Source organism: Cricetulus griseus (assembly GCF_003668045.3).
Source record: "Cricetulus griseus strain 17A/GY chromosome 1 unlocalized genomic scaffold, alternate assembly CriGri-PICRH-1.0 chr1_0, whole genome shotgun sequence".
In the NCBI taxonomy this organism is placed as follows: domain Eukaryota; kingdom Metazoa; phylum Chordata; class Mammalia; order Rodentia; family Cricetidae; genus Cricetulus; species Cricetulus griseus.
Genome location: NW_023276806.1, coordinates 54,782,116 through 54,807,477, shown reverse-complemented (window position 1 = coordinate 54,807,477; position 25,362 = coordinate 54,782,116). Strand labels below are relative to the sequence as shown.

The following is a 25,362-nucleotide window of genomic DNA, read 5'->3' as shown; positions in this document are numbered from 1 at the left end:
TGCCTGCACTGCCTCAGGCTCCAGGAATCTCTACAGTGCTGAGAAGCTTGATTCCACAATAATCCATCAGAGAGGTGCATTTCATAGGTGAAGCAAATTGGGTGACTGAGGTCAAAAGGGACAGGCTAGGGGACTCCATGTCCTAAGCTCTCATCTCATTCAGTAGTTTCCCACTCCCTGTTTACTTTTGGGAATTCATTTTAACTCCTGGCACAGGGACCATGTGACGCCATCCCTCTATCTCCTCCCTTCTACCAAACAGCACAACTGAACTGTAACTTACAGACAGTGAGATGAAGGGAAAACAGATTTTCCTGTCTTACTTTTTGACCCCTGGGTTCTATTTTGTGTGTACTCTGCCCACAGTCCAAAGGGTAAATATGGGGAAGTGTGGAGAAGCTGAGAACATGGAGTCAAGGGGCCAGACCAAGATCCCCAGATCCCCATGCTCCTGGCTGGCTACAACCAATTCCTTATCGCACCTCTGCTGGCCTAACTTGACCCTCCCACCTGAAAAAGCCAGCTCAGGTGTCCCGCGCCCGCTCTGTATTCCTCGCCAGTAAGAAATACATGCAGGACATTCGGATCCTTCTGTAGACAAGCTTTAATGCATTAGACTGAATAGAGACTGAGCAGAGACTGAGCAGAGACTGAGCAGAGACATTGAACCAAGAAAACCATCCCTATATAAAAGGCTGACCAGCCGCCTGGGACGTATTACCCTATGAATGGCTTTAGCTCCTCAGGCTAAAATGAGCCATGGGATAGGCAGAGATCAAAGGAATGGAGATAACCCGGCGCCTGTGAAGTAATTTACACCTTGGTGTCTTCAGGCAGCATTATAATGTAGGAACCGGCTTCCTACATATCATCCTTTTTTTATTAATTAATGAAAAGGCTTTATATTATTATAAGCAAATAGGTCACCCATATGTTGAGGGATAGAGGCAGGGGTTGACCTTCCCAAAATCAAACATTAAGACTGTGTACGAGAGTCACCATCAGGCTGTCAGTTTGACCCAAAGTACTCCCGACCTGTCCTCTGTCGTTTTTCTGGGAAAGGGAAATTCTCAAGGCAGGTAACCCTTATGTAGGTCAACGTACCTCCCAGAGAAGCCTGTATAATAGGCAACTCTGTGTGATGCCTATGTTCAGCATCCCTCTTTGGGGCTGTACAAACCAGACACTCTACCCTGTGTAGTGAGCCTAGGCTCCGGGTGTGCAAGAGCTGTCTGGCCGGCGGCCTATCGCTTAGCCAAAATATAAGCGCTTGGATGATCTCTTGGTTTGAGCCCTGGAGCTTACATGCCAGCCAAAGAAGTAACAGCATTTCGCAGGCGGCTGCATCAAACAATTATACCCACCCCTTTTCTCACAGACCAGCCAAAAATAACAGCAATCTGTAAACGGCTGCATCGAACAATTACCCCCACCCCTTAAGTAGAGACAATCGCTCCGCCAAGGGCAGGAGTTAATCTGGATAACAATAGCGGCTCTCAACTCCCGGGGGGTAGAGGGTGGAGTTCCGACTTTTGGAGGTCTGAAGGGACTCTTCGGGTGAGTCTTTTTGGGATCCACAGGGGATTCTCTTCATCCTGTGAGAAAACACAATATCGTTCCCCTGGATCTTATGAGAATAGGATCCGGGCCTTTCCAAAGATCAGTTAAGATATCTTTTTATTTTACCATTTCTTTTTGGCCTTTTAGTTTTTGAGGTGAGACGCTTGGCCTCGGTATGGCCCCCAGCGTTAATGTAAATGAGGCTTTAAAGCCCCAGGCATTCCAGGCCTTTAAGAAGTGTTGAATAGCAGGCATGGCCTTTTCCCCTATCAAAGACTGGGAAAGCCATCTGTAATTTTCTCCTCTCCTCTGATGGTAAAAAGGAGTTGGTACCAAATAGTGGGTGTGCTGATAGAAGTACACCCGCTGAATTAACAAGCGATGGCCTCATATTTGTTTTTACTTTTGGCAGCTCCTCCTCTAGCTCTGCTTCCTTGTTAGAGTCCAGTTTCGTTGTAGGGCAGAGGCTAGGTTCCTCATCTCTCCTAAATTTATCGGGGTGTGACCGGCCATTCCCCATTCTCTCTCCCTCCTTCTCTGTCTCTCCCTCATCTAGCTGAGCTGTTTCTTTTAAAACTTTATCTCTTGAGCTTTTAGAGTTATCAGAGCTATTAAGATTTAAAGCTTTATACACTCCCTTGTCAGTAGACATTCTAGGAGGTCTTTTTTTCTTATTTGTTGCTGTATACACTCCCTTGTCACTAGACACCCCGGGAGGTCCTTTTTTCTTATACGTTGTAGTTTCTCTTCTTACATACACTCCCATGTCACTAGACATCCCGGGAGGTCCTTTTTTCTTATATTTTATTGTTAGGCGCGCCCCATCTCTCACTACATTTGGTTTCTGATATGTAATTCTGGACTTCTTTAAGATTGTTGTAACAGTGAGAAAAGTCAAAATAGCTCCTAGTAAAAGCATAGAAGCCTCTATATTAACCTCCCACAATAGCAACATTCCCAAGCCAAAGTCTAGAAAAATCATACCTCTCCGAATTTTTCTCATTACATTCGGTTTCTGATATGTAATTTTGGACTTCTTTAAGATTGTTACAACAGTGAGAAAAGTCAAAATAGATTAACCTCCCAAAATAGCAACATTCCCAAGCCAAAGTCCAGAAAAATCATACCTCTCCGAATTTACCACCCTGCAGTTCTGAATCCGCCTCGTTAGAGGGGTCTCTGAGGTGCTGGAGATGTTAAGCTTCCCGGGTTTCGGCACCATATGTCCCGCGCCCGCTCTGTATTCCTCGCCAGCAAGAAACACACGCAGGACACTCGGATCCTTCTGCAGACAAGCTTTAATGCATTAGACTGAGCAGAGACTGAGCAGAGACTGAGCAGAGACATTGAACCAAGAAAACCATCCCTATATAAAAGGCTGACCAGCCGCCTGGGACGTATTACCCTATGAATGGCTTTAGCTCCTCAGGCTAAAATGAGCCATGGGATAGGCAGAGATCAAAGGAATGGAGATTACCCAGCGCCTGTGAAGTAATTTACACCTTGGTGTCTTTAGGCAGCATTATAATGCAGGAACCGGCTTCCTACACTCAGGCCCCTGTGCCCAAAGCCCTGGTGAGCCTCTTGCTCTGGTCTATCGAGGAGAGGCAGAGATTGGAGGCCAGTGGCCCTGACTGTGGGGAGTAGCACTGCAGCAGCTCAACCCCAGCAGGTTAGCTCTCCCCCGTGAGAGGAGGAGAGGCTTCTTCAGTTTTTCCCATTATGTATCCCAGTGGGCCAGCCTGGTAGACAAGCTTCCCATGGGACCAAACAGTAAAAACCCAAAGTGAAAGAAATGACCTTTCCCCTGAGGAATTCTCCGCCTCAGGTTCCCATTCAAAGTTGTTGTCTCCAGGTCCCTCCTCCACACTCAGAAATGCCAAACCACTTAGCTCATGCTCTGTGTTGGGCAGAGGGGCCTGGCCCTAAGAGCTGGTCTGAAATCCCATTTACCAGGCAGGAATCTCTTCTTCCATCTTTCTTTGTCACATTCAAATGAAAGGATTCCCAATTAAGACACTGGGGGTGGAGTGGAGGAATAAGCTGCACATAGCAGAACCTGACATTAATCCTGGAGAGTATGAGCACCTTCCATTTCCCTGATCGCCCCTCCCCCACTTCTGTGACAAAACACAATGTTCTGTAAAATGGGAACTCCATTTTCGTTTGAATGATGCCACAATGAAACCCATCACTCTATACACTACCCGAAAACAAAATTAATCAAAAATATCTGGTCCCAAAGCTGATTTTTCTGAGCATCTGATTCAAGCTCAATAAGATGCTTTCAGTGGGGTCAAACCGGCATCAGCTCACACTCTGCCAAGTACCAGTCAAAAACTGCACTCCGGGCTTAAAAACAAGGCATGTTTTATTTTTAATGGGATATGACAAGGTTACATAGTAGTAAATTCACAGTAGTGATTTCATTTTGGTGATGTAACAAGATCCATAAAGAGCAAACACTACCCAGAAGTACTTTATACCATTTTATAATTGTAGGGTCTCTGTTGCAGAACTCTTTAAATGATCATATAGACATTCCTGTCAATTTCCATAACTAATCATTGGTTGTTTCTTTTAAAAATTATGATAATAAACGCACAGGAAGCTTCCAGAGTGGTAAGGCTTGAGCAGTAACCCCCATAGAGCTTGCCCTTTTGTTTGCAGGTCACAGAGTACCTAACGCAAGAACAAATGTAATGGGCATGCCTGCAGGGTGACAACAGGCTCCCACAGATATCTCCTCGGTGAGAGGCTGGTGTAAAGGATAAAAGAGAATACAGACAAGGGGCCAGCTTAGAGTAACCTTCCAAAAGCTGGGGAGTGGAGGAACTCTATTGAACAGAGATGTAGACCCTCACAGGCTCAGCAATACACACATGTACACATACAAATTTGTCACTGGTCACATGAATGTTATAATGACCAACAGGCAAACATGTCTACCTGGCAACACACATTCAGAAATACAGGCAGAAACCAGCCACCCTTCCCTGATTCACATCCACATACAAGGAATCTGCACAGCAGGGCCAGGTTGAAGAGAGTAAACTAGGGCCTTGACTTCGTTGTTTCACTGGGTCAATGATTGGCAGTGAGGGGGAGTGGGTAGTTAATTTTTTTATGTTGATAGTAGTTTACAGATAGAGCTTGGTACCGGCTAGTATGATGTCAACTTGACACAAGCTAGAGTTATCAGAGAGGAGGGAGCCTCAATTGTGAATTTCCTCTGTAAGATCTGCCTGGAAGGCATTTTCTTAGTTAGTGATCCAAGGAGAAGGTCTCATTGGGGGTGGTCCTGGGTTCTATTAGAAAGCAGGTTGAACAAGCCACGAGGACCAAGCCAGTAAGCAGCACTTCTTCACAGCCTCCATGGCCTCTGCATTAGCTCCTGCCTCCAGGTTCCTGCCCTGGCTTCATTTGATGATGAACTGTGATGTGGAAGCATTAGCCAAATAAACCTTTTCCTCCCCAAGTGCTTTGGTCATGTGTTTGTTTCATCACAGCCATAGCCACGCTAAGATGAGGTGTCACATTTAACCCATGCATTCAAGAAGAGGGCACAGAAAGGAGCACCTCCAAATCAAGGGGTGGCAAGAGTGGGCACTGTCAGCCTTTCTAAGACTCCAGTATGGCCAGTATGGGGAGTTGTGATGAGACAGACATACCCAGGCCACTAACTTCACACTTTCTGCTGTGAAGAATCTGTCTTCTTGCAGATCTCAAAAGGAAGAGTCAGAGGAAGAAAGGGAGACAATAATTCTTGGGAGGAAATGATGGTTAAGCATTTTCTCTGGGGCTTACTTTATGAACTTTAGCCAGAAGATTTGGACTCCACGGATAACCTAAGGATGAATGAGACTTATAACTTAAAAATCTATTCTAACTCCCATGGTACAGACTTTTTGTAGTCAATTCATGGACTACTAAAGACTGCCTTTTTTTTAAGCACACGCTTTGGAACAAAAGTATAGTTTTGTAGGCCACTGAAAATCACAGCAATATTGGATATACACGCTGCATTGATTTCTTTCACATTTAATGTTAGAATTTTACTAACTTAGGTTGAAGGTTATAGGGGAAAAATCTATAAATATTTAAGGTAATGGAATCCTGTGTAATCTAATAGGATCGTATATTCTAATAGCCTTAGGGCACAGTTTACATCCATTAATAAGAATAGGCTATAGGTCCAAGAAATGAAATAAAAATGTATTGTCTTCGATTGTGAGATGCAGCCTTCTGCAACTTTACAGATCTTTTTCAAAATATCATTCACTTCACAGGGATCCCATTCACTGGTAACTCGAGCTGTTAGGGTGCTGGGAGCACAAGAGCTTAATTTGCCTTTGACTTTGTTTTTTCTTTCAGGACGGAATCGATGCAAAGTTCGTGTTTTGAAAAGAATCGATATTCAATTTACAACCAAAACAATAATTTCAGGAAGTCTGAAATTCTACTATGCAAAGAGTCATAGAGGGAGAGGGGGCAGGAGAGAAAATAAATTAGTTCCTTAATTTAAAACCTTCTTACCCTGCTGGGAATGCACATACCAATACATGACTCCAACTTAACCCCTTCAAGACCCATAATTTAAGACAGTGTTGGAAGCACAGTATTTTAAAGCGCTGGTGAGTAGTGTTACATTTAACGCCTCATTATTTACATCTATGGCACAGTATCTGTGGCTGAGCAGTTACTCTATAACCCCACCCTCCACATACAGCCAGTCTCTCACAGACTACCCATCCCTTACCTTATCTCCTAAAATATTCCTGAGAAAGACATCATGAGGAACTTCCAGTCAGAAGTGACCTAAAGGGAAAAACTAAGATCAAAGCACCGTGGTTCCACTAGGTGTGTCTCAAACAGAGCCAAGCTATTAACGTGGGGCATCTTGGCTCTGTGCTGCACCCATGAGAGTCCCCTTCCTTCCCCAACACATCTTTCTGAGCTAAAAACTGCTGAGTGAAGAAGAATGCGTTTCTGAGTAAAGGTATATTACAAATATCCCAAGTGAATTTTCATTTTTTTAAATGACAAATAAAATAGTGTGATTTACGGAATGCATGAATAGCAAGGCTACACATGCATGGACCTGGAGCATGCTGACAGTGCTCTCCTTTCCTGAAACAAGATCCCTGAAGCCGGGAAAGGAGAGTCAATACTTGGGGAATCATTGCTTCGGACATAGGCAGGCAAAGAGAGACCAAGAGAGCCCACTTAAAGGTTTCAGGACATGGCTCCTTGGGCACTCCCCTCCACAGGGCTCTGCCAGGAGGCACCTATGTCTAAACAGGACATTAAGGGGATAGTCCTCTGAAACCAGCTACAAAACCAGCTGGCAGAAGGGGCCTGCTGGACTGTAACACCGACTCCCCCACTCTCCCTTTCCCCAGTACCCCCTTTACCTTTCTCTTCCTGACCAATAATTAAGGGCAATTTATACAGCAAGGGCAGCATGGCCCTTTCCCTTGTAGTATGTTGCACAGTGACAGTGGGCACAAACCTCAGGGATCGAACAGAGTAGCTGCCAGCTTGGTGGGCACCATTTGGTCTCCTGTGATAGGGCAGCTTGGCACCTGAGCTGTGTGAATACTGTCTCTCTGGGAAATTGGATGGCTCCAAGGGGCACCTGCCAACTGGGAGTCACAGTGTTGGCCTCTCCTGGTTTGTGAGAAGCAAGGCTAAGGAAGATTGGGCAGATGGGGCTCCTGCTGTAGCCTAAAGGGTGCTCTGCAGCTAACTGGCTCCTCAGGGTCATGCCTTACTTTGGAAACAGACTGGGAGAGGCTGAGGCTGTGCAAAGAGTTTGTGGGCATACTGGAAAGCCAAGTCCCTGTCAGCTCTGGAGAGGCGAGCTAGCCTCACCAGGGCCACCCACCAGTAGGGCTGTGGTCTGGGTGCTCAAAATGGGCTACAGTGGAGTTCAGATGGACAATCCCAGGGCTAGAGAAGGGTTACCTGCCTCTCACCAACAGAGGAACAGGGCAGAAACAGGGCAGGTAGTTCTCTCTGTCTGGAAAATGAAAAGCAAATCACTTAACAGCTGAAATCCAGAAGTGCACATTTTCTGTTGGGCTCTTTCTCTGGGAATCTAAGGCAACTAAGAACAGATGCAGGTGGGTGGGCATTTCCTGGACTGCCTACCACTCCCCAGGATGGTATGGTGATATGGGATAATTGCTTGTACAAACACATGTGTGGATGTGTAGTGTCTAGTTTCCTGAACCAGAATAAAGTGAGTCCCCTAGAATCTATGAGGGGGTCGACCAGAAGCACTAGGGGATGTGGTACTGGGCAACAGGCAGGGACCAGTAAGGCGAGGCTCCCAAGGACACAGCAGCTATACTTTGGTTTACAGCTGTCACAGAAACTCCAGGGAACAGCTTCTTCAGAAGTCTCATCTATTGAAGTCAGATGCCACCAGTCACTTGTCAGGGTGGACATCTCCTGCTTCCTTTCAAATAAAGTGCAGATGGTCGAAGGACACTGGTCTATCATCTGCCAGTTTCAGTCAGCATCGAAAAATTTTTAAAAAATTCTTTATAAAATGACTCCCCCCAGACATATATATCTCTATATATATTCTTCTTTTGTTTTTCATAAAGCCACATATGTAGAACATTTAAACCGATGTTTCAGACTGTAAGCGAAGAACAAACTTGTGAGATTTGGGGTCTATGAACTCTTCAGAGAGTACGATGAACGGAATTTTCTTCACATTGACTACGAGGCTGAAGTCCAAGCATTTAAGGACGAAAACAATTCCATCCCGTAACCCGTTCGTCACGGCTTCGTCACTAATAAGTCTCCACTGTGTCGAGAGCCAGCGATCCTTGTCATACTGCAAGGTGGGGCCGGCGCTGAGGTATCTTTCAAGGAAAGCCTGAAAGCCAAAGGAAAACACGAGGGAAGTAAAAAAGGGCTGCTATGCTATGAGGCCAGGGGCCATCCTTTTAATCCCTAGGAAATGTTACCAATTACATGGAGACCTTAGACCAGAGTTCAGCATCTCATGCTGAAGCCCCATGAGACCTCTCTGGGGAGGGAAGACTACTTGGACTTCCTCAGTGGTTTTTAGGGTTTTTTGTTTTGTTTTGTTTTGTTTTGTTTTGTCTTTGTTTGTTGGCAATTTGCAACCAGAGGGTGAGGCAAGAGAAATGGAGTAGCTACCAGTGTTTATCAGAAGGCACTGCTAACGTGACATTTTACCTGCAGACACTGGCACCTCTGACACCTGCCTCCACCACTGCAGTAAAAGCTCCCTGAGGACAGCTCCCTGTACCTGGCACAGAGGTCTAGTCGAGTGAATCCAAGGCAGACAGACAATAACAGCCACAAGGACAAAACTGCATGCTCTACCACCTGCTGGCTGTGATGATGCTCAGTCATTTAACCTCTGTCTGGGTGGATACAACACCATTTCACTCTCTGGGCTACCACAAGCTGGAAGGGTTCAGTTCTCACAAAGCAGTTCCCACTGGAGCTCAGTGGGAACACTGTAACCGTTGGTTATTCTATGCAGAACTCAAGGCAGGTGGCCAGTTCTAGGGACAGACACACCAATGTCCCCTCCCCTCTCTGAGATAACCGAAGTTCTCTGATTCCACGACATCTTCCCACGTGCTATTCCTCCTTGTCCTTCACACCTTGCACTATCTTTGCCCCTGCTCAAATGGACTGCCACACTCTTCTGTCAAAGCTCCTGAAGCCACCTGGATGATCTCATGTCATATTTTACTTTCTGAACTATGACCAACTATGTCTCTTCCCCTCTAGGCTTCATGCTCATAGAGGGTAAGAACTACATCACCATTGTTTTCTTCTTTTGAAAGTGTGACTTTCTAGTTTATCTGGCACAAAATTAAATACACGAAACAGTTTAGTTGAGAGAAAGAATGAGCCAATAATATAAACTGAAAAACACTGGCATGTATCCATCTGGTCCTAGGCCGAGGTCAAGACATTTTCAGTTTTCAAGCAATCCTCTTTCGTAACTCCCCTACTCTGCTATGCAGCGCCAGCAGCTGTAGCCATGGTGATAGGTACACAAGAAGGTGCGGCTGGGTTCCAGTGAAATCGGAGTCACAGAAACAGGCAACCCCTGGCTTTGACTCATGAAACTTAATTCAAATGTGCACCAACAGACAAGCAGTTAGGCAAATCTGCTCCAGGTATTCCCAGGGAGCAAGACAGAGCTGCGTGAGTCAGGTGAGCATACATTGAAAGAAAGATCCAAGAAGCCTTGAGTGGAGAAAGCAGGTTTCCAAAATACAGACATGTCTAATATCAAAGCATTTCCACACTAGAACACAGACATGGTGGAGAGACCATACACTAGCCCATATCAGTAAGGGGGATATGGGCTAGGGGAAGTGGAGACCGGGAGGGGGGATTTCTAATAACTTTACTTATTTATTTATTCATTTATTTATTTACTTGTGTGTGTGTATGCATGTGTGTACATGCTCACGCACATGCATGACACAGCATGTGGATGACTAGAGTCAGTTCTCTTCTTCCAGTAGGTAGGCTCTGGGGCTTGAGCTCAGGCTTGGTGACAAGCACCTGTATCTACAGAGCCATCTCATCAGCTCAGGTTGTTTTGCTGTTTGGTTTTTGTTTCTGAAAAGGGTTCTGCTAAGCCCAGGCTGGACTAGAATTCACTACATAGCCCAGGGTAGTTATGAATTCATGATCTTTTGCCTCAGTCTTCCAAGCACTGTGATTACAATCATAAGTTACTATAGCTGGCTCAAAGCAAGAGCCTTCTACATTGGACATTTCTTTTTGTACAATAAACATCCAAGAAAGCATAAATTTTTAAAATGAAATGGGAAGAAATCAGACAACTTTAAGAAACCCTGAAGAAAGGAAAACAGCTGTCCCTTTTTCATGCCAGAAGTCATAATTCTGCACACAGGCACATAGTTTTGTATTTGAAACCTGTGTCCATGATCTGTTGTATTTGGAGTTTTGTAACTGAATACACAAACAAGTTCCCCCACCCCCATTCCAACAGATGATATACCACATAGCATATCAGAAACATTTGTAAATGATTTCCAGTTTGGAGTTATATAGGATATTCTAGGTGAGGGGCAATCCGCCTTCAATGTATAATTGTGAATATAGATAGTAATTGAAAAGCTGATTCCAGGACACTCAGTAACTTGCAGACATCTGTATACTGTAGAATCCATCATCTCTAGGTGACATACAGAATCTACTGCAATGTGATGATGCTAAGTAGCTGCTACACTATGTTGTTTATGGGACAGTGACAGGAAAGCTGTGTACTCACTCAATATGTCAGGAAAGCATGTGTGCGTGTGTGTGTGGGGGGGGGGGTGTGGGTGTGTGTGCTCAGTGTGACAGGAAAGCATGTGTGTATATGCTCAGGGTGACAGGAAAGCATGTGCACAGGCCAGCACAGGAGTGAAGGTTTCCACCCATAGCTGGCTGACTCTACAGATGGGGAACCCACACAGACAGAGAACTGATTATGGGCCTGACTGCTAATTTTCCTGGGCAAGAGACTACTGAGTCAAAGAGATGGAAAACATTAAAGTTTCTCACTGGATATTTCTGCCTGGCTTTTCCAAGTCAGAAGTACTGACAACTGTGGGAAGTGTAAGAGTAAGATGTCCTTAGGAAAAGAGCTATCAAATATTACCTATGCACCAATGCCAAGGTCATTCATGGGTCCACAGGATTCACATGCTATGTAACCTGACTTATCATTATTTCTTACACACCAACCCTGCAAAGCAGATACCCACCCTTTATATGGAGGAATCAAGTGTAGAAACAAACAAACAAACAAACAAACAAAAAATACATGTGCACAGCTACACACCAGCTGAGCGACTGGGGCGATGATCTGAACCCACCAGCTGCACCCACCCCTTCTCTTTTGGCCACAGTCCTCTATTAAATGACATTGATGGTTATTGTAATATCCATTCCTAAAGTGTACTGATGCCATAATCCAAAAGACTGCTCAGGAAACAAACTCTACAACATCCAAAATGGTGGCATCATTTCTACCAAAAAAAAAAAAAAAAAAAAAAAAGACAGCTACTAAGTTAGGCTGGATCAGATGACAGGTATAATTTTAACACTTCATGAATTAACATGAAGTGTTAGGAACACCTCAATTTATAGGTGAGGCACAGCACCAGAAGCTATTTGTCCAAGGTTGTACAGCCAGCCAGTAGGTTAAATTGGGTGAGTTTAGCTCTAGGGCCCACCCTAGGCACTGCATTATACTGGCACAAGGTGAAATCTTTTTTCTCTGTTACAGAATCTGGAGGCTTTTAAAATGTATATTAAAAACAATTGTATTGGGCTGGAGAGGAGGCTCAGTGGGTAAAGCCCTTGCTGTACAAATATGAGGACCCGTGTTCAGATCTCCAGCACCCCCACAAAGGCCAGCCCTGATAATGCATGCTCATAACCCCACTGCTGGGGAGGCAGAGAGAGGAAGGTCCCAAGGGCTCACTGGCCAGCCAGTCCAGTGGGGTCATTGAGTTCTATGTACAGTCAGAAGCCCTGGGTCAAAAAATGAGGTGGAGGGTTTGGAGAGATGGCTCAGCAGTTAAAAAAGAGACCTTGCTGTACTTCCAGAGGACCCAAGTTTGGTTCCCAGTAGCACGAGGAGACTCACAGTCACCTTTGCCTCTAGTTTCAGAAGGTCTAACATTGTCCTCTGGCCTTTTTGGGGGCATCTAAACACACACGAGGGATACTGACACAGACATGCACAAGTGCACATAAACAAACAAACAAATCAAAGTCATGTGGGGAGCAACAGAAGGGACACATGTCAGGTGACGGGCCAAACTCAGGGACCAGTCTGCCCACCGACGCCGGCAGCGCACCTTGGGGGTCATGCTGTTGGTGATGCAGAAGGCCAGGTGCTGCAGGATGCTCTCCATGCTGTGGTAGTGCTGCTGCCGTGTGGTGCGCAGGTACTTCTGCAATGCCCTGGCCATGGAGGGGAAGATGGCCTGAGCGGCCTCCCTGGGGTCCATCACCTCACCAGGGGATTTCTGCTGCTCCTCAGCCTGGAGACGCTGGATGTGGATGAAGGCTTCTTCTACTGCCACCACCAATCTGGAAGGCGATGTGGCACGGTCAGCAAGGCAGTGCCCACTGAATGGTTTATGGATGGTCCCTAAAGACCCAAAGACCTCTTGTCCACTGCAGCACCCTGGCCTACCACCAACTTCCCCAAGGTTCGGTCACACTGCTCATCCTTAGCTGTCCTCCAGGAGATGGGAAGAGCCTGGGAGAAGGGGTGGGGGGGGCGGGGAGTGCTCCCTGGGGACTTCTCAGTTCTGCCAATAATGAGCCCAGAAAACTCACTTTAACCTGTGCTTTAGTTTCTCTAATAAAAGGTGAGATAAGACAACTTCTGCTCAGCTCCACCTGGAAAGAGGAAGTGGGTGTGCAGAAGCAGCTGATGGAGAACCAGAGCTTATTCGGGGGAGCTTTAGTTGGTAGAGCACTTGCCCAGTCCCACAAAGACCCAGGAGAAATGCCCAGCACCACATTGTCACCCAGCACTCAGGAGGTAAAGGCAGGGTCAGAAGTCACACTGACAAGATGGATCAGGGGAAAGGCTCTTGCCAAGCTTGACAGCCTGAATTTGACCCCTGGAACTCAGGTGGTAGAAGGAAAGAACCCACCCCCCAAGTTGTCCTGAGCACATGTGTACTGTGGCACGCATGTACACAAGACACATGTGTACAAGCACGCCCACAGACACGCATACACACAAATCGATAAATGTTAAAAAGGGTTTTAAAAAAAAACTAAGTTCAATGTAATCCTCACCTACACAAAGAGTTCAAAACCTGCCTGGGCTACAAAAATAGAAAAGAAACCAGATCTCTGGCCCCTATGATTCATCTCCCCCCCACCCCCCAGCAGCTCAGGAAAAGGAAGAATGGGGTAGCAGGCATAAGGGAAGCCACCTTTGCCACCTTCAATTAACATGGGAAAAATTGTGGGTGGGGTTGGCCCCCTCCAAGGGCAGCAGCAGAAAAGCCCCTGGGAGTCTGCTTGAAATGAAATTCTCAGGCCCAACCCCAGATCCACAGACTGTGCAATAAGCTCCATGAGTGGGCCCAGAACCTGTGATATCGTTAGAAGTATGTCTGGTGACAATTACATACACCAAGTCTGAGGAACTCGAGAGTACAGTGGACTGTAAACAGTCACACAGGTCATGTTTGCAAACAGAAAATTAACTCTGGAGGTTTAAAAAAAGTGGAAATAAAATATTCAACCAGAAGGGGCAGTCACAAACCTTGCTCTCCGCTTCTTTACCCGCCGTTCGTGTTCAGCCTCCTCATAATACAACTCATTGTGGCTGGAGTCTCTGCGCCGAGCAGCTGCAGCAATCATGGCTCGGGACTGGCCAGTGGCATTGTTACTGGGCCCTTTGATGAAAGCAGAATGGTAGAATAGCTTTAACACCAAAGACCAGGAAATGGAATAGGAAAACAGTACCAGTGTCTGTTGGTACCCTCCCACCCACCCCTAGAGAGGAAGCACACATGGATCCTAAAAGTAACTTCCCCTGGGCACGGTACTCCATAGTCACAGCAGCCAAGAAATCTAACCCCAGTCTGATGGGGACAGGGAAAAAGAACTCTGAAGGGCTGCAAAGTCTCACCACTGAAAATGTTGGCCAAGAACAACACCCGCCAGAGTGTGCCGAAGATGTCACTTACCATCTGCCACACAAAGTTTCAGTTTGGCCATAAGGGCAGCTGGGACATCACATACAGCAAACAATGAGAGAGAGTGGGCAGGGTGGGAGAACAAAGACAGACAGAGAAAAAAGAGAGTCAAGGGACACGTACAGTGAGCACACACAGGAAAACAAGTTAGGCCAGGGTGCAGCCTTACAGTCATCACCCCAGACACACAAAACGACCCCTCTGTGAAGAGACTCAAAGTCTTGTGTCACCCTGAGCACCACCCCACCTAGCTTATTGGAAACACAAGGCAAGACCTCAGTTTCTTCTAGGTGACCCGCTGCTGCTGTGGACTTGGTTTCACTAAATTTTTCCAAGGGGTGAAGCTTACACCTCATATCGCATGTATGTATGTATGTATGTATGTATGTATGTATGTATGTATGTATGTATGTATGTATGTATGTATGTATGTATGTATAAAAACAGAAAGGTTGCTGTGACCAAAGCTGATACCCATGTAATTCAGCTGACTGGCTGACTACATAATTTTCTTCTGGAGTTTGCAAAGCCCTTGTCTTATTCCAGGTGCCCAGCAAGAAATGACATGGAGTCCTGTTTCTCACACCTAAGCATTTGACACTCTCAATGAAACTGGGCTCCAACTCCTCCAGTCTGGCTCCAGCTTCTTGTCACCATTCACCTCCTGCTCCTCGCCAGGGCTGAGAAGCCTGAGAGGAGTTCCCGGGCGCCTGAACTACTGACATTTTTAGGCCCAGTGCCTTTGGAGGAACACTCTCTGTCCCTAGGTGATCTGCTCAGATTTTGAAAAGCCTTCGGAAATCCTAAGGGTTTCCAACCTAAGGTGTTCCCAGCAGGAGACAGGAAACACAGCTATAGTCTCCAACATCAATATCCCCAAATGGATGAACTTGCCATATAGGTAGACTATGAACTGACATTGCCCTGGAAAACATTTGCCTACATTTTAAAAAGAGAAATTGTTCTGAAATGAGGAAGGTCTAGAAGGCAAGCACGGAGTACAGATAGAAGCAAATATTTAGTTTAGGTGACAGCCGCCTAACTGTGGCCGTCACATCCCACCAACAGTTTCAAGCACATACCATCTACATTGTAGACTTTCAGGCCAGCCATGTGTTTGGCTGCTCGGAACTTAGATGCCGTTAGAAGGTTTGGGTTGTAGATGGTGAAGTCTTTGTAGTAATTTTCCAGAACTACCAACGCTGCTCGCTGGATGCTGTGAAATGAGGGCAAGAATTAAGGCAGGTTTTCACAGAATACAGCAGGTCTGAAATGAGAAGTCTTCTGTGACAGTCAGTAACTACAAGTCAGGGTAACCTCCCTCGGAAGTCTGCTGGCTCCTACACTCTCCACATGGCCTGTTGTTAAGTGGCTTCCTTCCCTCTCCCGGATTCTGTCATTCCCCACATTCCATCCAGCCAGTTGTTGGAAGAGAAGACAGTTACAACCTGTAACTGAGACTTAGGGTTGGTGTACACAGAACTTTTCCTGTTTGTTCTTGGTTTATGAAGAAAAAAAGAAAACCGAGGAGCTCCCCACCCACCCAAAGGTAGGCGGTTTGGTGATGGTCATAGGGATCATAAATGAATGGTCATGTTTCTGAAGCCCTTGTTAATGCTTGGTTTCACACACTATGCTGTTCCAGATCTAAGGCGCTTGTTTCCCAGATTACAGTGATGGCCTGCCTCTCTGTGAGGCAAATCATCTGTTCTTAAGATCCTTGGAGCCATTGCCCTTGCTGTCTTGGACACTTGGCAGATGATAGCTCCAAGCTGCCATCTTGGAAAACACCCAGGACTATGAGTGCATGCTGGGAGCTGTTTCAGAGAGATCAACCAGCAATGACGTAGGAAGGGCTTTCATTCACCCATCTCATTTGACCCTCATGATCACTCCAGTCAAGAAAGTGAAAGTACAGAAACCCATGAGCCACACAACGGCATGCCATGCACTGTAGTCTGTCTAGAGCTTGGTGCAGTTTGACAACCTAGATGCTAGTGCTATGTGTCCTGACACCTGCAGCTTCTGAAGCCATTCATCAACCCCAGTGTGCTAAATACCACAGCTCTGTTTTATCTTGCCCTCCAGCCTCCTTCCCAACACTCTAGGGATTATTTACAATAGCCAGAACTCCAGGACAGGGACTGCCTTGGATTCTTGGATGACTACATGGCATCCCAGTGCTCTCACGGTGGCTCAGAGACCTTCACTTCATACTGACCGTGCAGCCCTTAACCAACCAGTGGCAGCTCTTGCCCCCCTCCTATGCTACTCCACTCCCTTCGGAGCTTTGCTTTAAGAACTGAACACAGGGCTGCGGATGAGGCTCGGCTGGTAGAGTGCTTTCCTCTGGACTACATGGGGGCATGGTAGGTACTAGGACAGAGTTGGATGCAAGAAGCGGCTCTTGATTGGAAGGGCTTCATTGTGAGGCTTTGTACTGGCCTGAGCTCTGCTCAATGTGGCTTCAATCTTTGCCCCATCCTCCGCTGTGACTATCTCCAGAGAGGGGCAAGTGTTCCATCACCCCAACTGTACCTAATGGTATATCCACTCCCATCATACACATGCTTCCTTGCACATTGCTTCAGCTCTTCTGGCTCTGCCCACATACTAATTTTCCAAACCGCTGGGCCTAAGGCAAGACGAAGCCCCTAAGCATGAAAATAAGCCCCAGTTATATACAGACATACCGGTTCAAACTAGTTCATCCCATGCTACTATAACAGCAGAAGAATTTCTCTAGGTGCCCAGATTATAACAGAAAATTCTTCCCTCATCGAAAGTTAAGAACTGGAGGGAGGGATTGAAAGATGGCTTAGCCATTAAGCACTGGCTGCTCTTGTAAAGGTCCCTATTCCAGGGGATCCAATATACTCTCTGGCTTCTGTGGGCTCCTGAATGCATGTGGGGGGACATCAACTCTGTAAGTACATATAAATTATAAAAAAGTAAATAAACAAATCCTTAAAAAAAAAAAAGGTAAGAATCTACAGGCAGTTTCAGAAGTTATCCCCAGGCTTATCTTCAAAGCAAACCTTCTTGTGGGTGCTGCTGCTGGGTTTTGATTTTCACCCTGGCTATAAGGAGGGGCCCAGAGAATCCCAAGGACTCATGTGCTGAGAAAACAGTACTGTTGCTCAATGCCTTCACCCCACAAGTGCCATCTTTAGAAGTGACTTCTGTCCTTGCCTCACTCTAGCAGAGTTCCTACCCTGCCACCTTCTAGCATGGCCCAGGACAGGTTAAAACAAGGCCCCTGGCTTCCAACACTGGGGCAAATCCCTAGGGATTCCTTAAGAACTTCCCAGGGATAGGCTAGGGTTATGGGAGAGACCCAGTGCTTCTGACAGGGCCTCAGCCTTTCCAAGGTCAGAGGAACTCATCTCCTAGGAACCACAGAAGAGAAGAGCAGGCATCCCACTCCTTCTCCAACCCTGTCATCTCACAGAGGCACCAGGGTAACTCAGAGCCAGGCAAGGTCCTGGCCAGCTGCCCAGACTACAAGTTAGTGCAGGAGCTGACGTACTCTCACGCCAAGTTTATAAATGCCTTCAAGAGCTGTGCACACTCTCGCCTACAGAGAACCATTTGTTTGGCATTCAACACATCTAACAATATGAGGGAATGAGAATTTCCACAGAACTAAGACAATACACTCCAGTGTCCCCAACTTTAAAAGGGTTGTAACCGTTTGGATTAATACCCAACATTACTGTGCTTCATCTTTTTACAGAATAAACCAAGTGATACATGCTTGAAGTCTTGTCGAGCCCCAAGATGGTGATTCCCTGTGTTCACAGCTTAGCTGTGCTTTGTACATAACAGCTGAAGACATGGGTCCAGTCAGCAGCTACAGGCCACCTAGGCCCACGTTCACTCCAGACAAACTCAGAACTCTATGGTGGATGTCATTTTCAACATTCTCCCCTGCTGTTGGATATCAAAGTCATTTCAATGGCGTAGGCACCTGTCAGTCTAAGTTAAGACCAGCATGTATAGCACATTCCTTCCTTCAGCCTTTTCAGTGTTCAGATATCTTCCTTGCCATTGTTTCTCTGTCAACTATGGTATCACACAGGGCCAGAGCAGGCCTAGCTTCTTTCAGGAAGCCTTTCACATTCTCTAGATCTCATGGCCTGTCTCTAGACTCAGAGTACTCCCAACACACAGACTACTGATGTGCTGCAAAGAGTTAGGCATGTAATCCCTGCCTCTTTAACAACTCCTTGCAGAAATCCCTCACACACAAGGGAGGTCTCCTTTATTTCCTCCACGCACAACACTGTTGGCTCCACTGGGCGTTGGTGGAGCACACCTTTAATCCCAGCACTCGAGAGGAAGAGGCAGAGGCAGAGGCAGGCAGATCTCTGTGAGTTTGAGGCCAGCCTGGTCTCCAGAGCGAGTGCCAGGATAGGCTCCAAAGCTACACAGAGAAACCCTGTCTCAAAAAACCAAAAAAACAAAACAAAACAAAACAAAAAAAAAAACAAAAACCAAAAAACAAAAACCAAAAAACAAAGAAACAAACAAAAAAACCAAACACTTGTTGGCTCAACTTGTCCATTTATGAAACCTTAGGATCCCCATAGGTTTAAGATTGGCCAAGAAGTATTTCCTAAAACCATTAAAGGCAAAGGGAGTATGAGAGATGCATGAGTCAAAAACTGCAGTGAATTCTGACTCCTAGACAAGATAATCTCTAGGGAAAGAGAGAGGCAAGGAAGATCAAACTGGTGAGGAGCTTGACATCATGCTGTCAGCACAATATTCAGAGAGGAAAGGCAATGAGCTGGTCAAGCCATCATTAAGCAGGAAACCTGGGGCGCAGGATGTGGATACAACCCCGTCATATTCCCAGAATTGTAGAAATGAAATCAATCTCTTTGTTCTCCCCAAAATCCAAGAATCAAACAAATCATAATTCATCTAGTCCAATATCCCAATCCATGAATCAATTCTGTTGATAATACCCCAGACAACTCTAGCCTCTGAAGAAAAAAATAACAGATCATTTCATCTTAAATTATTCTTTTCTTCTAATTTCATTCTTTTTTATTTTTATTTATTTTTATTTATTTTTTGTTGTTGTTGTTTTCTTGAGTAGGATGGGACTAATATTCCAGAATATCTGGCTATACCACGGTAGATGGGCTGAAAAAATATGGCAAGTTGGTGTAGTGAGAAATCCCAGCGAGAGACCCTGAGGTCCAGCTCTATTGGGTGCCTGTAGGGAGACATTGTAGCCCCGCCTCCTAGGAGCTGCTAGAGATGTGCCTGGCTATGCCCGTGAGAGTGTGGTCAGGGGAGGTTCAGGATGACTCGTGGGGAATTCTTAAGGGGCGGCAGACACGTGGGGGGCCCTTCTCTCTGGCCTCCCTAGCTTGCTGCCTCTGGGCTCGCTCTGGCTTGTGCTTGGCCGGTATGACTTGAATAAAGATATCTTAACCTGTAACTTCATGATATACCTGGCTCCCAAGGCTGGCTTCAGTGAGAACTGTGTTCAAAGCTTCATGGCTCTGACTTTCTGAGAGTTCACTCAAACTGACATTTAAGCCAGGAAAAATATTGGAGATTGAGGATTTTGCCTTCTGCCTTTCTATGTTAACTTGTTTGCTTGGTTTAGGATTGGTAAGATTTAATAAGCTAATATAATTTAAAGGGCCTGGACTAAGGCACATGTCTCACAAATGATACCACCATGGTCATGAGTTTCCATGTCCTTGCATATGCTGGGGAGGCTGATCTGCCCCCTGTGTACACTGGTGCCAATCCCTCCCACCCGGAAGGACTGGCTTTGGAAGTGAGCCAAAGTGGATCCCTCCGAAAGGCTTTCCCTGGGGAGAGGAACCATAAGCACATATGGTTCCAGCATCCTTTGGCCATGCTCAGCCTTTACTATCCAATCTACTTATCAGGAGGCAGCCATGACTCATAGGTGGAGAAAGCATTGGCCTCTGAAGCAGAAAGTCAAGATTCCAGACCTGATCTTGTTATTCTGTTACTTTCTAGAATGTTTCCTCTTGGCCTGTGATAGAGAGATAAAACCAACTACCTTATGAAGTTGTTGAGATTAACTGAAATCATGCCAATGAATGCATGATTTCATTTCATTTATAAACAATAAAGGTTTACACAAAATAGTATCATATTATTGATAAGGGACACAAGCGTTTTATAATAGGGAATGGGATTGGTTGGTTCATGCCACTCCTGGGCATAAAAGCATGGCTCAACATCCATTTATATTGAATGACTTGTTATGCTCTGTATATTAAATGTTCCCCTCAAAGACTATGTATCAAAGGCTCAGTTGCCAGTGTGAGGACAAAACCCTAGGAGGTAGGAAACCACAGAAGGAAGATAGATTACTAGGGCTGTGCTCTTGAAAGGGATACTGGGATCTCCCATTGGTTCCCTTTTTGCTTTCTGGCTGCCATGAGTTGAGCAGCTTCATATGTTCCTCACCACCACTCTCTGCCTTGCTACAAGTTCAAAGCATTGAGGCCAAGCAAGCGTAGATAAAACAAACAAACAAAACCTGAAATTGTGAGCCCAAATAAGCCATTCCTCCTTAAAAACTGATCACCTTGGGTAGTTAGTCTCAGCAATAGAAAACTGATCAACATACTCCCAGAATTCTAGAAATGGAAGTGACATCTATGTTCTGCCAGAGATTCAAGAATAAAAAAAATCAGAATTCATCTAGTCCGATCTGCCAATCTATGTAATAATAACATCATGGGCAACTCCAGCCTCAGAAAAGAAGATCATTGTCCCACTGTGCTAAACTAATCTTTAACGTCTGCTACTGGCCTTATTGCTTTCCCTGGGGACATGTCCCTCTTACTTATGAAAACAACTGTGGCCATCAGCCATCTCTTTTTAACACCCCCTAGGCTGCAGAGAGAAGGAATGAAGTCTAGAAAAGCATGAACTCATGCACACATATGAGCTCACACATACATACACATGCACCTCACACACATTCCTTTATTTGCTGCTCATTGCTCTCCCCTAGCTCGACTGTGCCTTCTGCAACCAAACTAGGACACACGATTAAATTCACAAACGAAAACTGGTCTTTAGGATGTATCCAGGCTAAAGCCCTTACATCCTCAACTCCTCTCAGACCAGAGCATGAAACCAGCAAGGCCTTCTAAGTTACAGCTCTTTCCTTAAGTTACATCCTTCTTACATGCAACTGCCCACATCAGTGCCAGGCCACTATTTCGATTATCTAGGTATGTGCTGACAGATGAGGCACTAAACCATTTTCTCATCATAGTAAACCTGGAGAGACTTTCGTCTAGAGTATGTACTCATCCTTCCAGTCAGCTACACTGACATCCAGAAAAGGATGAAACACCAGCTGCCCATCTCCAACACAACAAATGCAAACCCCGAACACCTGTGATGTTCCAGACGCTAAGCTGTGAGCCAGACTTGGTTTTTCATATATTTTTATTGATTCTTTATGAATTTCATGCATGCACCCCAATCCTACTCACTTCCCAGTCCTTCCATATCTGCTTCCACCCTTCTAACCTCCCCCAAAAGTAAACAAAAATAAAAATTTAAGAAAACAAACAAAATCTTGCCATGAAAGCTGAGGTGTATCACAGTGTGTCACACGGTGTATGTGTGCAAATGGCTTTACTTGCTAATGTTCATTGCAATAGGTCATTGGTCCAGTCCAAGGACCTTCTGCAAACCTTCCTAGTTTGGTTGCAGAAGGCACTTCTACTATACTGGACCCTCACTGAAATTCCTCTTGGCTCTTCTGTGTGTCCCGAGTCATAGAGTTCCTACAACTTTGGTTCTACAGGACCAGCCCCTTCAGGAGCTCTAGAATGTAGATGTTGGGACAGGACAACTCAAAGCTCTGAATCTGGGCTTGAGAGGTAGTTGAGTTTGTTAGACCGCCAGCTCTCCTGCACTGCCCAGGAGAGGGGCAGAGCCAGCTCTCCCATGCCTGCATCACCATTGGCACCACTGTGCAGTGGCTGAGGGGTGGGACTATTACAGCAGGTAGTCAGTCATCAACTTGTCCTCATACTGAAGCCCAGACCATGGACATCTGCATGGCCTTCAGTGGTAACATGGGCCAAAGACCCCAGCCACAGTAGGGCCACAGACCCCAGCCACAGTAGGGCCACAGACCCAGATATGGTCCTCAGTGGCAGCGCAGGCCTCCCACATCAGGCCTCACATTAGTTCCTCGCTGCAGTCGAGTTTCCAGCTCCAATCTCTTCACAGTGCACAAATGGCTCTGCTTCTCTTTCTCTCCCATCTCTCTACCACATACTTGTTCATCATCTCCCTATCACATATTCATTGTAGTAGCGCCTGCCTTGGGCCAGTGTGGCCGCAGACTGGGCCTGTGTCCTCTAACAAGTCAGACTTTTAAAAGGACTTTCATTCCTCCAATAGGTGGTAGCAACCACCTAAACAATGAGTATACTTAAAAGATTCAGATGGGCCAGCCTGGTCTAGTCTACAAAGCTACAAAGAGAAAAAAGATTCAGAGGGGTAGAAGTAAAGACATAGGGAAAGGAAGGGGATGGATTTTTAGCTGAGGTCCACACAGCAGGCAATGTAGTGTCCCAGCTAAGCCTTAACAGGTCAATGTTGGTTCCACCCTGTGGACTCTGGGCTCCAAACAATCCAAGCAGAGGAAACAGTATGAGCAAAAACATCTGCAGTGGGAGTTAACGGGTCAGTGTTCATCAATGGATGGCCCCGAGAAACCCAAAGTAGGTGTCTCAGATGGTCTCCTGAAATCTGCATCTGTCTGGAACCTCAGAGTATGACCTGATTTGGAAATGGCATCTTTGCAGATATCATGGTCCACTCATCCTGGTGTACTGATAAGAACTAGGAGGCAGAAGTGGGAGAGCCAGGATGGCCAGCACACAGCATCAGGCAGACACTGGAAGAATGGAGGAAGGGTTCTCCTTTAAGTCTCCAGAAGGAGTGAGGCCCCAGTGAGATGGAGGATGGATGGAGAACACAGACATCTGAGCATCTGAGATACTGGGCGGGGGAGGAAGGGAGGGAGGATACATGGAGGGAGGGCGGGAGAGGGAGAGGAAGCACTTTCTTATTGCAGCCCTGAGAAGCTAATAAGAAGATGTATCAGGAAAGGAGGGACGCTAGTCAAGGGTAAGATGGGAGCTTGCTGCCTGGTAGTCAAGGCTCTGCACAGTGCAATGGGAAGAGAGGCACCTGGACAGAGAAGAGAGAGCCAACACCAAGAAAACCAATAGAAACGCTGCCAGCATCCCCAGTCAGCCTGTCACCTATCCTTTAAGGTATACACCTGCTCCATACCCTTTAAGGTATGGCCGATCCAGATCTTCTTACAACAATGCTAATAGGTAGGACCTCAAATTCAAGTTGATTCTGTCTGTCAAAAACTCCCAGTCAGGGTACAACCACTGTGATGGGTAATATTGGCAGCAAGCTTGAAAGGTTCTAGAAATCACTTTGGAGACAAGGTGGTGAGATATGATCTAGATTAGGTTAAATGGAGGTGGGACCCGCACAAAAAGGAGAGAGTGGCTGAGCAGACATTCATTGCTCTCTGTGGATGCAGTATGACCTCATGTTCCTGCTGCCATGACTTTCACAATCCTGGGCTGTACCTTGAGCCAAAACAAAGCCTTTCTTCCTTCAGTTGCTTTTGTTAGGTATTTGACGGCAACAACCAGACAAGTAACTAATACAACCATCAATGCCCGCCTCACCACCGTTCAGCCAACTGCCAGTTCTCCCCAGCAAAGTATAGATGAGAGCTGAATCACTCTGAATGCATCAACTTCACAATCCCAGAGCTCTAGCAAGACACAGCTGGGGCTACTTGAAGCAGTATTTGTGTGAGTCCCAGAGAAACAAACATAATTAACCCCCTAGTGCTACTGCCTCAGCCAGCACAAATAGTGTTTACATTTCTGGACCTTCGCTCACCTTTTAATTAAAATATTTGTATTTGGGGCTGGAGGGATGGCTCAGAGGTTAAGAGCACCAACTGCACTTCCAGAGGTCCTGAGTTCAATTCCCAGCAACCACATGGTGGCTCACAACCATCCCTTATGAGATCTGATGCCCTCTTCTGGTGTGCAGATATACATGGAAGCAGAATGTTGTATACATAATAAATAAATAAAATCTTAAAAAAAAGTTTGTATTTGTGAAGCTAGTTTGATCAAGTCCCACACAGGTAACAGGCAGCACACACCTTGGAGAAGAGAAAAGAAGGGGGCAAAAACTGGAATTGGTTTATGTTCCAGGAAACAGGTTGAACTTCCTGGGATAAAGCATCTAGTGACATATTGGCCTGCCATCTTGAACCACCAGGAACACTATCTATCCTGACAGGGGAAGGAGATCAGTGGCTCTGGCTGGCTGGTGAGGCTGCAGGAAGCCCTAGTCTATCACTGCCTGGATTCACAGGTGACCTCATCCACTCCTGTTAGTGCAAGCAGGTGGAAGCTTTGAATCAATAATCACAAACTGCAAAGTGTTGTTGACCTCCACAGTGAATATCAGACCAGGACAAGAGTCACAGCATATCCTTATCCTTAGTGAAGGAAGAGCGAGCAGATCGGAAGCCCGGGGTATTAATGCCAGACCTCCAAGACAGAACAAATAGGACTGAGTCGCCATGGGATGGTCTCCAAAGTTCAGGGTAGGGGACACCTTTCGCACTTCCCCATAAGCTTTTACTATCCTGACACTCTGAAAGTGAAACTCTGAAAGATACCCATTTTCATACCGCAAGAGAAGCCACACAGACTATGTATGTGCACCTTAGGAAGGGCGTCTGAGAGAGACCTGCTTATTCTGCTCTTGGGAAAGAAACAACACATAGCTGCCATGGGTGCACTCTCCCTGGCCATTATGTATAATCCTGTGCAGGGCTTGGAGTGTGGTGATGGCACTGACACACATTTTTCTTCTGAGCCTCTGATAAGTCACAGCGAGAGCCAAGGATAGTGGCGCTCTCTCCCGTGGGGTATCCAGTAAACCTATTCCCATAGAT

General features: G+C 46.0%; 1 protein-coding gene across 4 annotated transcripts in view; it reads right to left on the bottom strand.

Annotated features, from left to right (window-relative positions):
• Positions 1–3,913: 3,913 nt before the first annotated feature.
• Positions 3,914–25,362, bottom strand: part of Vangl1 (VANGL planar cell polarity protein 1) — a 49,223-nt gene continuing 27,774 nt past the window's right edge. For all 4 annotated transcript variants that reach the window (XM_027393811.2, XM_027393814.2, XM_027393813.2 and 1 more), the window contains exons 5-8: positions 15,401–15,534; positions 13,883–14,015; positions 12,450–12,684; positions 3,914–8,452 (exon numbers count right to left, since the gene is read on the bottom strand). In XM_027393811.2, the coding sequence (XP_027249612.1) occupies positions 8,192–8,452; positions 12,450–12,684; positions 13,883–14,015; positions 15,401–15,534 (763 nt within the window). In that variant the 3' untranslated portion in view covers positions 3,914–8,191. The remainder of the gene's footprint in view (positions 8,453–12,449; positions 12,685–13,882; positions 14,016–15,400; positions 15,535–25,362) is intronic.